The sequence below is a fragment of the Mesocricetus auratus genome, unplaced genomic scaffold, assembly GCF_017639785.1.
Source record: "Mesocricetus auratus isolate SY011 unplaced genomic scaffold, BCM_Maur_2.0 Super-Scaffold_2245, whole genome shotgun sequence".
NCBI lineage: Eukaryota > Metazoa > Chordata > Mammalia > Rodentia > Cricetidae > Mesocricetus > Mesocricetus auratus.
The window spans coordinates 44,376,254-44,390,257 of NW_024429180.1; the positions used below are offsets into that span (position 1 = coordinate 44,376,254).

Here is a 14,004-nt window from a genome sequence, read left to right on the forward strand (position 1 = left end):
CAGCAGATGATGTTTGAGACTAGTTGGAATAGATTACATGTTTGCAGAGGCCAGGGAGATCAGACAATGGCACTTAACCCAGGAGCACCACCCCTGCTGACAAAATAACTTAGGTTCCCCAGGAACTCAGAGCACTTCAAAAGAGAAGAAAATAATTGTAAAATGGGTGTTTACCCAAAAGAGTTTGAAACTGAAGTCTTTGTGAGAAAGACATTGCCACAGTTTATCTAGGACTTCAAGGGTTTATGTGTTGAGCTTGGTCTTCACTGTGGTGATGTTGAGGCTTTAAGAGACAAGGCCTAGTGGTAGGCCCTTACATGTTCAGTGATATGCCCACAGAAGTGGTCAATACAGTTCTCCTAGGACGCCAACTAATCCCCAGCAGTCTCTTGGCTTGATATTTGACAATGTAATCTGCCATTCTGTGTGTGTCCACACCATGATGCCACCTACCATAAAGGGATACTATAAGGTCAGAGCAGGCACTGTACTGTTTGGACTTTTAGTTACCAATATGGTGACCTAAAGGAATTTCTTTTCTTTACAAGTATGCAAATTCAGGCATTTTGTTTTAGTAACAGAGAAGAGTCTAATGTAGAACACTAGTTCTATATGTGTTATACAGAAATAAAAATAACGTAAATCTCTATTGATATTTTAAAATATCAGTTTTACTATATTTCAAATTTTAGTGATATTTTAGTTTGGTTGGTGTTCTAGCTTGCTTCCTGTTGCTATAATAAACAGCAAAACCAAAAGCAACTAGGGAAAACGAGGGTTTATTTCATCTTTCATCGTGAAGGGAAGTTAGGGCAGAAAACACAAGGTAGAAACCTAGAGACACGAAGTGAAGCAAAAGACATAGGGGAACACTGCTTACTGGTTTGCTCTCCATGGCTTTCTCAGCCTGCATTCTTATGCCTCTCAGGACTACCTACCAAGGAGTGGTACCACCCACAGTGTGCTTAGCCCTCCAATTATTAATCAAGACAATGATGCACAGGCTTGCCTATGGACAATCTGATGGAGGCATTTTCTCAATAGAGTTTTCCTCTTTCCAGATGCTCCTAGTTTGTGTCAATCAACCAGGAGAGCTGGTTCTCTTTGTTCATTTGAAACTCAGCTCCACACTGAAGCTCTGGCTGGCCTGAAATATACTATGTGGCTCAGAATAGCCTGCAACTCCTGTACTACCCCTGCCTCAAACCTCTCTTAGTGCCGGGACTACAAGCTTGAGCGACCATACCCAGTTCCTATTTATCCTTGATTACTATGAAAGCCTCCATTATCTGAGATAATTTTAAGGATTAAAAAGAACAATATGTCTTTCACATAATGTAACTATTATAAAATTGAAACTAAGAGCATGCATCATTATAAAATATGCTGGTCACTGTTTTCTCAACTATGACACCTCATCTCAAGTAGCTTTAATTTATTTGTTTTGTATCTTCATTTAAAAATGAAGTTCTAGTTTGACTAGACTTCATCTCAGATCTTGAATTATAATCATGACAGTTGTTTCCAAGAAGTCTTGGCTAGACTCCTCTGCATAGTTTCCTAGCATTGTATAGATAAACAAAAACATAAAGGTCTATGCTTAGCTATAAGACTAGAAATGGCACCTTCAGCAGCAGGAATATGCCTGATGTTTATGTTAACTTGACATAAAACCAGGTGCACTGTGGGTTAGAAGAAAGCCACTCTTTTAAATCCTCTCCCCTCTGACCCATGTCATGGGAATTCACTACTCTTGACTATGCTTCTGATGTAACTCCTTGTGATGGCTAGGGCTAACTGTCAGCTTAACAAAGTTAGAATCACCTCAAAGATGAACTCTGAGCATGACTGGGGGTTATCTTGATTAGTTGAAGATGGGAAGACCCACCTACTGTGGGTGACCCCATTCTCTAGGCAGAGCATCCTATAAACATGTAGCCATTGTTCTTTTGACTGTGGAAGTAATAAACTCATCTGCATTATGTTCTTGGTGCCCTGACTTGTTTGCCATAATGAACTGTAACCTGGAATTATAAAGTAAAATTGGCCTTTTCTCCTGTATGTTGCTTTTGTTATAATATTTTATCAGAGCAATACTCTGCAACCTGGGATTGTTGACTTGGGTTCCGTAGCACTGTCTGCCTATATCTGTTCTTTCACACTTCGTTTTCCTGAAACAATAACTCAAGCTGTTATTTATCAGAATTATAAACTTAGAAAGAGGTTGGAAAACTAGAATATTTAACATGCATATTGTGCTAACATATATCTAGACATGCAGCATCTAGTTCAACCTTGTCTCAAGCTGAGCACAGTGAGCGCTCCCACAGCCTGTAAGTTTAACCATTTCTATTCATAGTAGCACTTCTGATCATAAATCAAAGCTGATTATGTTACAGGATTGACCACGTGAAGTGTTAACTGTAGTAAGCCATGCTAAACCATGATAAGACTATTAACACCAGACATAATGAGATTACTAATATCAGGTTTCCTATCAGCTACACACTTACTGAATGTTAAGCATATAGAAAGGTGAGAAATGAATTCAAAATATTTTCTCAATGTTGCTTCTTTGAAATTATTTAATCTTACAAGTAAATCATTTAAAACTGTGTCTTTAGTAATTAATATTTTATTCTTTTGCTTCTCTGTTGCAGTGATCAATAGAGCATGAAAGAGAACAATTTTATATTCAGAAGTGTTTTTACATTCAATTTATTACCATTGACAAAAATTTGCCTTTCAATGCAGAAAAATGTGTCTTTGAAGAACTTTATTGTATGCCTGCCATACATGATGCTATAATTTTATTACAGTCACAATGTAGGAATAAAGAATTTATAGACTTAAGAGTAAACACAAATCTTATGTATTGTAACATTCTAAAATATGTTATTTAATAACAAAGGAAAATGATTGCTACCTACTGGAGAAAAGAGGAAACTTAATAAAACAGTTGATGCATTAAACATATAATGATATTATCATGAATATTAATATTCATGGGCTACTTCAAAGACAGTTGTAAAAAAGTAATAAAAAGTTTGAGAAAGATAACTATTTTATAAATAGCTCAGCAATTTAAGTTAACAATTGAAAGTCTAGTTGTTTCTTCTAAACTTTTACTTTGTAGGGTAGTGAATTCAACATTGTTATAAGCAGGCATTCAGGAGTGTGATGAGCATTTGAATGTGCACACACTTCTGCTAGCTTCCTGTAAGCTTAGCTAATGTCTACCTAATGCTATGCACTACAGACAGGGAGGGCACTTTAACCAACGATACCCGGTTGAAACAAAGAGAAGGAAGAGGAGGAGGAAAAAGAAAATATCGGCCATAGAGACAGGTCTCTGCCACTGGGTGCTGGCTAACAAGAGACCAAAGGATCTTCACAGTACTTTTTCCCACAATGCTGTTGGTCTGTTCTGTATTTCATGGGCTTCTTTCACTCCAAGGCGCTTTTTTAACTCAGCTGCAGTTTTTTCCAGTTGTTGGATGTTCCATTGCCATTTCCTCCTATTTAACTGAATCTTGTTCACCTGGCAATGCAAACGCTTAAGAATTGCATCATATCTCTTATGTTGTACCTGTCAGAAAACAGTACACATCAACGGTGCTTGTGAGCATAAATAGTCAAAAGTTAATAACAAATGCTCTAACTCCTCTATAGGGAAGTACTCAGTTAGAAATTGTTCATTGACATAATCAACATAAACAAGAATTATCTAAATATTCAATGTGTTACCAGTGCCTACTGTGGGTATTATTATTATTATTATTATTAGTGTGTGTGTGTGTGTGTGTGTGTGTGTGTGAAGAAACTGAAAATCAGAATAATTTGAACACAGTTCCAAAGCTCACAAATAATGGTGTTTGGGATTTGAACATAAATCAAACATCCAGTATGGAATACCCTCGCTTGTGAAGGCAGTTAGTTACCTAGTGTTAAATAAATGTGGCCTGAAGGTGCCTCTTTATTGAGTCCTGTCTGATGAATTACAATCATAGTATCTAAACAGAGAGCTTAAATGCATGGATATGTAACACAGCTGGTTCTCAGCAAATCACCATAATCATGTTTCAGTAACTCTCAGTAGAGCTGAGTAAGACCATGCTCATTATGAGCTGTCACAAGTGGAGCTGCTCCTGTATCTCACTTCCATTTAATGTCCAGAAATGCTGCCTGCCGACACCACTGGTGGCTTTCTGAACCTCCTCTGGTTCTGAGGACTTACCAATTCATCAATCATTCATTGTTCTGTTACATGCAGTTGAATTTAATTGTTCTAATGTCTTTCTTCTACCACTATATTAGTTAAGAGAAATGTTTGTCTTCTGTATCAAGTGGCTCACGGAAACATATATCTGTCTGTCTGTCTAAAAGATCTACGACAGTGGTTCTCTACCTTCCTAATGCCTTTAATATAGTTTCTCATGTTGTGGTGACCCCAAACCATAAAATAATTTTGTTGCTACATCATAGCTGTGATTTTGCTACTATTATGAATTGTAATGTAAATATCTGTGTTTTATGGTGATCCTAGGCAACCCCAAGACAGGGTCACTAATGGTCGTGACCCACAGGTTGAGAACCACTGACATAAGAGATGATGTGCTCTATTTCCTTGCCATTAAGTAATTGAGTAAATTTATTCTGAGCCAGGCAAGAACACACTGCAAGGTAACAAACCAGTGGGAATTACAAGTGATGTGGTGTCTGGCCACAAGAAGGGGAAGGAGTTTTATTCATTCATCTGCAAATTTATGATTTCATTTTTTTAAAAGCTGAATGGAATTCAGTATATGTACTACACTTTCATTACCCATTCATAACTAGAAGAATACTTAGGTTGTTTCTATTTCCTAGGTATTTATTGTGAGTAGAGCAGCAGTGAACACGGCTGAGAAAGTATCTGTAAAGTAAGATGCTGAGTTCTTTGGGCACATGGTAGATCTACCCTTAGCTTTTTGAGACTTTGCCACTCTGATTTTCATAATGGCTACCTGAGTTTGTAATCTCACCAATAGTGAATGATGTTTACCTTTTCCATATCCTCACCAGCACTGTTGTTAGTTGTTTACTTGATGTCAGCCAGGGTAAAATGAAATCTCAAAGTACTCTTAATTTGCATTTCCTTAATTGCTAAATATTGAACGCTTTTAAAGATGCTTCTTAACAAATTTTCTGTCTTCTTTTGCAAACTCTGTGTTCAGATTCATAGCCTATTTTTAATTGGGTAGTTTATTTTCTTGACTGCTTTTTAAGTTCTTTGTATTAGCAATAATTTATCAGATGTATAGTTGGCAAGGATTCTATCCTACTTTGTGTGTGAGAATTTTAAGGTTATACCCGATTTTTGAAGACACCATACACTTCAGACACAGAGCTTGGAGGAAACAAGCTGAAACTGATCTGGAAGCCTTCTACCCTAGGCTTAGCTCTCATTGCATTAAAAAATGCCAAAGGAGTAAGGAAACTAAAAGTTTAACTAGCTGTAAAGTCCACGAACCACAACAATGACCAGAATGGCAAGACATATTCCATGGTGCACAAGTAGCACTTATATCTCAGGGGTAATGAATAACCATCTAATTAGACTTAATGCCTGCTCAATGCCTGGAGAGAATTCATGCCTGTCACTATAAATCTAGTAGCTGGTAGGGTCAAGGACCCTAGAGGAAAACTTACTGCTGCTGCTTTCCTAAACTAGTATAATTCCCAACTACATTCTGAATACATATCCTTATCCACAGATAAGTATAGCTCTTACCCTCAACAGAGCTTCATTTTTCAGCAAAATGAACATTTCAGAAATACACAGCTGGTCAAAGTGAGATAACAACTGAATATGAGGTGCCTATCCCCAAGTGATACATCTAAGTGACATCTACACCAAGGTTCAGAGAACATGGTCAAAGAGAGGGGCAATTTTTTCTAAGAGCCAGAGGACAAGGATGCCCTCTTTATATGACAGAGTCACATCCATGAATTCTTTACAACATTATCCACTAAACAAGACCAGTTGACACTTCCATATTGATGGGAGACATCTCATAAGGTTTAATGAAGGCTTTATGCCCATATAGCTCCTAAATGAAGAGCTATAGGTAATTAATGGCCACTAAGAGAGGGAAAATCAGCCTTCTCCAGATACAAGCCCACCAATAGAAATTGATATCTATTGATAGATATTGATATCCAATCCTAAATAGTCATTATTAGACACATAATTATAATTAGAGAAGAGGTGGTCATGAAGTTGAGAGGGATTGAGGAGGTCTTGGGAAGGGTTGTAGTAGAAAGAGTATGGGGTGGAAAGGGTGTAATTACAATACTCATGTATGGGAATTCTCAAAAATAATAATAGCACTTCCCATCCCCTCGATCTTCCGGGGCCACTCCTGACATCCAGAAGACCCGCCCACACAGGAAAGACATCAGCCCTTCCAGGCCCCAATCTCCGGTGATCCCAGCTAGCCCTTCCAGGCCCCAATCTCTGGTGATCCCAGCTAGGAAAGACATCAGCCCTTCCAGGCCCCAAACTCGGGCGATCCCAGTCAGCTTCAGGAAGGAAGGAGACCAGTGGAGACAGAAAGAACCCACCAGCATCCACTGGAAGAAGAAATTGGAAGAAGACAGAATAAGAGCTCACTCAGCAGTCAAAAGGCCAACATGACTCCACCAGAATCTAGGGAACCAACGCCAGTAAGACCTGAAAAGCACTACATAGATGAAGCAGAGGAGACAGAACGTAAAAATCATTTTATGAAGATGATAGAGACCCTCAAAGAAGAAACGAAGAAATCCCTTAAAGAAATAGAGGAAAAAACAAACAAAAAATCCATGAAATGGGGGAAAATTCAAGAAATAAACAAATCTCTCAAAGAATCTAAAGAGTACCAAGAAAAAACAACCAAATAAATGAAGGAAACAACTCAAACAGTTGAAGGATTGAAAGCTGAAATAGAAACAATAAAGAAAACACAGAACGAGAGGATGCTGGAAATGGAAAAGCTGGGTAAACGATCAGGAACTACAGATGCAAGTATCATCAATAGAATACAAGAGATAGAAGAGAGAATCTCAGGTGTTGAAGACTCATTAGAGGATATACAGTCGTCAACCAAAAAAAATCTCAAAACCAATAAATCCCTAACACAAAATATCCAGGAAATATGGGACACCTTGAAGAAGCCAAACCTGAGAATAACAGGTATAGAAGAAGGTGAAGAAATACAGCTCAAAGGTACAGAAAACATATTCAACAAAATCATAGAAGAAAACTTCCCTAACCTAAAGAAGGATATGCCTATGAAAATACAAGAATCTTACAGAACACCAAATAGGCTCGACCAGAAAAAGAAGTCAACTCGCCAAAAATAATAATAGCATAAACCCCCCAAATAATAGTAAGTGAAAAAACAAACAACTCCTATATTAGTACTGACTATAAAAAGCATCCCTGTCTTGTTTGTTAAAAGCAGAGGAAACTCTTGAGTAAATGAAGTTCTGAGTGAATGTGTATGGTTGAGATGAGCATAGCCATGTTAAGGTCTACAAGGCCTCTGATCCATGGGAAATTGGTGAAGTCAATTCTCCATATGCCTGGGCTGAAGATGGGTACCAAAGACTGTTTGACTGTTTATGACAACTGACAAATGTGTTCAAAGACTAGTAACTGCTGCTTCCTCCTCCTAGGTGTCTACAGCCTGTTACTGCTCACCTACAAAGACTCCTACCAAGGCTAGCTAACTCCTGTCTCTGTGCCTAATAAACATAATGAGGCTCAGAATTATGGTGATAGTAGGTACCCTCAATTAGAAGTAGCAGATCCCCCAACTTGATCCCAGCTTTGTACATGTGTTGAAGCACCTAGTCAGTGTTCCAGGATGCAAGCAACATGGGTCAATACCCAAGCAACATAGGCCATAGTAGTCAAACAATTCACATATAATCCATTATTTAAATAAGACAATTTACTTTTAGCATGTTCATAGACCCATATAAACATAACCACAATCTATTTTAAAACATTTTCATTAACTTCCTAAGAACACAAGTAACCATTAGCACTTAATTCCATTCCTCCACCCTACTCTAGGGTAACCACTAATCTAATTTTCCTTTTATACATTTGCCTATTCTGAACATTCCATATTAAAAAATCATACAATAGGCTTTCTTTGTAACTGGCTTTTTTCACCTTTCATAATATGGTTAAGAATTAGTTATGAAGTAGACTGGATCAGTACTTCATTGTTTTTACTGTCAAATAATATCCCATTGTGTGATATATCACATTTTTGCTTATCTAGTCCACCTGTTGATGAACATTTGAGATGTTTTTCAATTTGTAGATATTGTGATCATACTGTTAGGAATACTCTGTAGGTCTTTGTGTGCACATATGTTTCTTGGCTATAAACCTAGGTAGAGAATTATTAGGTCATGTAGTAACTTCATGTTTAACCCTCTGAAGAACTATTTTCCAGAATGACAGTACCATTTTACATTTCCACTTGTAATCTGTGATGGTTCCAATTTCCTTACACCCTCAAAGTATTTATTGCTATTTACCATTTTTGTTAGCAGCCATCCTTATGGATCTCAAATGATATCTCATAGTTAAACATTTATTTTTATATTTACTTAGTGGGGTGTGTGTGTGTGTGTGTGTGTGTGTGTGTGTGTGTAAGTGTTATGGAGCATATGTGTGGAAGTCATAGGACAATTTGTGGAGTGTGGTTCTCAACTTCCACCATGTGGGTTCTGGGGATGTAACTCAGTTAATCTTGATACCAAATGCCTTACTGACTGAGCTATCTCTTCAGCCCAATATTTATCTCTTTTTTTGTTGTTTTTTTGAGACAGGGTTTCTCTGTATTGTTTTGGAGGCTGTCCTGGAACTTGCTCTGTAGAACAGATTGGCCTCGAACTCACAGAGATCCACTTGCCTCTGCCTCCCAAGTGCTGGGATTAAAGCCGTGTGCCACCAAAGCCCGGCCCCCAATATTTATCTTAAATAAAGAAATACAATTACATAATAATAGGGCTAAGGTAGGTATTTATATTAGATATACAGACATACATATTATTTATACACACACATGATGAATACTATATACTACTTCATATTATTAGAACTTTTTTTTTTTTGGTTTTTCAAGACAGGGTTCCTCTGTGGCTTTAGAAGCTGTCCTGGAACTAGCTCTTATAGACCAAGCTGGTCTCAAACTCATAGAAATCTGCCTGCCTCTGCCTCCCAAGTGCTGGGATTCAAGACATACGCCACCAATCGCTAGCCTAGAACATATTTTTAAACACACAAAATAAAATAGGATGACCAAGAAAAGCAATCATGTTGAAATATCACTGTGCACCAACAGCAGAACTGGAATGACAATATAAACATTTCAAAAATACTTATACAAAACAAAGAACTCATCAACTAACATTTCAAATAAACTGCAATGTTATATAAATATATAATGTATATACATATATTCAATGCTTGTTAATTTTGAAAATTCAGATGAAGTATTCTACCTAGCAAACCAAGTTGTTAACATGCTAGCAAAACAAAAATGACTGTATAAGGATTAAAAATAAATGAATATAGACTCTGACAAGGGAAACAGGTAGCTGGAGATTGTCACATCTCCTTCAGTTCCTCCAAATCTAATACCCCAGTCTCACCTCCAACTCTGCAGCAGACCAAGCAACTGTGGCCCCCATCCTCCACCCCTGACCCCCTCTCCAGGGGATCATACAGATATTCTACTCCTAACTTACCTCCCCCTACTTATTGCTTTATCCCTGACCTCAACTCCAGCAGAATTTTTATATCAGAATTCCCCAGAATCCCACAGGCCACTCTGGCCAGGGAAGTAAGTAGGCTAACTGAAGACCTTCACCTCTCCCCTCTATTCCTCCAAGTCCAATCCCCAAGTCTTACCCCAGCTCTGCAGCAGATCTGCCGTGGTCTCTCCTCACTCTCTGCCACATTCCAAGGGGACTAAGCAGATCTTGGTGGAACACCCTGCTTTCCTCCCTCCTATGGGCCCCGAGGCCCTTCCTTAGACCATCCCCATTCTTAAATCTGAATTCCCACTACTCAGAAACACATTTTACTTAGAGCCCCCACTGACCACCTCTATTAGGTCTGCAGCAGAATTTCTGACAAGGCAGCATGCAGCCACCATATTATTCTAAGAACGAGAGAGGAAACAGAAACCAAGGAACAAAACCCAGACCCAACAAAGGTAAAACCAGACATAAGTACCTAGAACTAATCTTCCCAATCCCACATGCTTAGATGCCAGCATAAAAACACAATCACTAGAGCCTAGCAAACTTATGACAACAGTCTTTAAGCACAGCCTTTATGAAGATGATAGAGGTCCTTAAAGAGTAACTGAATAGATTCCTTAAAAAATTCTGTGGCAGCACAAACAAATAGTGGAAGGAAATGAATAAACAAGTCAAGATCTGAAGGTGGAAATAGAATCAGTCAAGAACACAAACTGAGAGAAATATGGAAATTAAAAATATAGGTACTCATATAAGAACCATAGAGGCAAGCCTCACAAAGTCAATGCAAGAGATGAAAGAGAGAGTCTCAGGCATTGAAGATACAATTGGTCAAGGAAAATGTTAAATCTAAAAACCTCGTAGCACAAAACATCCAGAATAACTGGGCTACTGTATAAAGAACAAATCTAAAAACAATAGGAATAGAGGAGGGAAAATAATCTCAGGTCAAAGGCCCAGAAAATATTTTCAGCAAAATCATAGAAAGAAAAAATTCCTAACCTAAAAAAAAATGCCTGTCAAAGTACAAGACGCATACAGAATACTGGATGGACTGGACCAGAAAAGAAAGACACCTTGGCATATAATAATCGAAACAGTAAATGTACAGAGCAAAGAACATTAAAAGCTGCAAGAGAAAAAGACAAAATAATATGTAAAAAACCTATGAAAATAACACCTGACTTCTAAATAAAGACTAAAAATGCCAGAAGAGCCTGTAAAGGTGTGCTACAGACTTTAAGAGACCACAGATGACAACCTAGACTATTATACCAAGCAAAATTTTTAATCACAATAGATGGAGAAAATAAGACATACCATGACAAAATAAGATTTAATCAATTTACAAATCCAGCCCAATAGAAGGAAACCTCCAACCAAAAGAGGTTAACTACACCCATGAAAACTCATAATAAGTAATTCCAAATCAGCAAATCAAAAGAGGGGAAGTCAACATACACCACCAACAACAACAACAACAAAATAACAGGAACCAATAAACACTACTTATTGAATCTCTCAATATCAATGGTCTCAATTACCCCAATAAAAATATAGACTAATAATGGATGTGAAAATAGGATCCATTCATCTGCTACAGCCAAGAAACATCAAGGTTAGACATTACCTAAGGATAAAAGGATGCAAAAGATTCCAAACAATGGACCTAAGAAGCAATCCTGTGTGGCCATTTTTTTGAGACAGGGTTTCTCTGTATTGTTTTGGAGGCTGTCCTGGAACTCACTATAGCAAAAGGGTTACGGTTACTGTGTGGGGCTACAACACTTCACAATGATCTGGGTGAAGGGCTAAGGGCTAAGGATTTAAATGAAGACAAAGACAGCAGCTCATTTTAGCAAGGGGAATGGCTTTTATTGCAACAAGAGCTGGAGCTTTAAATACCAGTAGCAGGCATGGTGGGAAACTACCAAGGTCTACCAAGGTCAGGAGCTCACATTCCCAGGGTCCTCCAGCAAAGGATGGGTGGACAACAGGAACTTGAGTTTAGACAATAAGGATGGGTGGGAAAACAGGAACTTGCAGTCAGGCTATACTGGGAGGAAGGGACAAGAGGTATTTTGCTAGAAGCTCCTAGTCACAAGCTGGTCAAAGACCCCCATGGGGGAACGGTGCAACAACTCGCTCTGCAGACCAGGCTGGTCTCAAACTCACAGAGGTCTACCTGCCTCTGCCTCCTGGGTGCTTGGATTAAAGGCGTGTGCCACCAATGCCCGGCTTGTGTGGTCATTTTAATATCTGGCATAATAGACTTCAAACAAAGACTAATCAGAAGAGATAGGGAAGAACACTACATAATCACCAAAGGAAATGTCTACCCAAGAAGACCTTTCAATTTTGACATCTATGAACCAAACCCAAGAGCACCAAAGTTCATAAAAGAAACACCATGACAACTTAAATAACATATTGACCCTCATACACTGTTAGTGGAAGACTTCAGTACCTGTTCTTACCAATAAACAGGTAACCCACAGAAAAATAAGCAAAGAAATGCTGGAGTTAACTGACATTGTAACCAAATGATGTAAAAGATATTTATAGACCATTTAACCCAAACACAGAAGGATATACTTTCTTCTCAGAACCTCATGGAAGTTCCTCCAAAATTGACCACATACTTGGACAAACAGCAAGTCTTACAGATACAAGAAAACTGAAACACAAGAAACACAGGATAGCTAAAACAATCCTGAATAATTAATCTGTGAGAGACATCTCTACTCCTAATTTCAAACTGTACCATAGTAATAGAAACAACATGGTATTGGCACAAAAACAGACAAGTTGATCAGTGGAATTGAAATGAAGATGCAAATATAAAGCCACACACTTATGGGCACCAGATTCTTCATAATGAAGCCAAAACAGAAACTGACTCTGGAGAAAAAAAGACATCTTCAATATATTGTGCTAGTCAAACTGGATGACTTCATGTAGAATAATTCTAATAGATCCATACTTATCAGCTGAACAAAATAACTCTAAATGGATCAAAGACCTCAACATAAAGCTAGATATACTCAACCTTAAAGAATGATGGGGGAAAGCCTTGAACTAACTAGCACAGGAAAACACTTTCTGAACAGAACACAGTTAGCACAGGCACTAAGATCAACAATTAATGAATGGAACCTCGTGAAACTGAGAAGCTTCTGCATAGCATAGGATACCATCATTAGGGTCATTAGGATAAACTGACAGACTACAGGATGGGAAAATACTTTTACGTATCTGATAGAGAACTAATATCCAGAATATAGAAAAAACTGAAAAGACTAGATATCAAAAAAACAAATAACCTAATTAAAATGGGATGCAGACTTTGTGGTAGTTTAATTATAATTGGCCCCCATAATCTCATAGAGAGTGGCTTTGTTGAAGTGGGTACGGAAGTATGTCACTGTGGGGGAAGGCTTTGATGTTTCCTATGCTCAGGATACTGACCAATGTTTCAACTGACTTCCTATTGCTTGCAAGATGTAAGACTCTCAGCTATTACTCCAGCACCACATCTGCCCACATACCACCATGCTTCCTGACGTGATAATAATGGACTGAATTTCTAAAACTGTAAATCACCATGTCCATTAAATGGCATGGTCATGGTGTCTCTTTACAACAATAGAAACTCTAAGACAGATCTAAACAGAATTTTCAACAGAGAAAACGTACATGACTGAGAGGTACTTAAAGAAATGTTCAACATCCTTACCTTCAAGGAAATGCAAATCAAACCTATTTTAAGATTTCATCAAGCCCAGTCTTCTTCAGTCCTCTCCGGCCCCTGCCCTGTGTCTGAGGTGAGTGGGGGCTCTGCTCTGGGCCCCAACATCCCCCTGTTTCTGTCTCCCTGGGTATTCTCTGAGCCTAGAGTGGACCCACCCCACCAGTAAGGATCACCCTGAGTCTGGCAACACCTCAGTCTCCAGTTCCCTCTGGCCCCTGCTCTGTGCCTGAGTCTTCAGACCCCTGCGGTGCCCTCCCTAAGCATGAGTCTTCAGTCACCTCCTGTCTTCACCCTGTGCTTGAGCATGTCTCAGACTCACCTGCATTCATCATGAGACCCATCAGAGGATTGAACCTGCTTGAATGCACTGGAAGAGATCCTTAGGCCCAAATCCATCAGGAGAAGAAGAGACCCTCAAGAGCTTCCATTGACAGAAGGAA

The 14,004-nt window shown here is 38.5% G+C and overlaps 1 protein-coding gene across 4 annotated transcripts in view; it reads right to left on the reverse strand.

Annotated features, from left to right (window-relative positions):
* Positions 1 to 2,619: 2,619 nt before the first annotated feature.
* The window catches only part of Ccdc122 (coiled-coil domain containing 122), a 56,146-nt gene continuing 44,761 nt past the window's right edge, over positions 2,620 to 14,004 (reverse strand). For all 4 annotated transcript variants that reach the window (XM_040728339.1, XM_040728300.1, XM_021227677.2 and 1 more), the window contains one exon: positions 2,620 to 3,589. In XM_040728339.1, the coding sequence (XP_040584273.1) occupies positions 3,392 to 3,589 (198 nt within the window). In that variant the 3' untranslated portion in view covers positions 2,620 to 3,391. The remainder of the gene's footprint in view (positions 3,590 to 14,004) is intronic.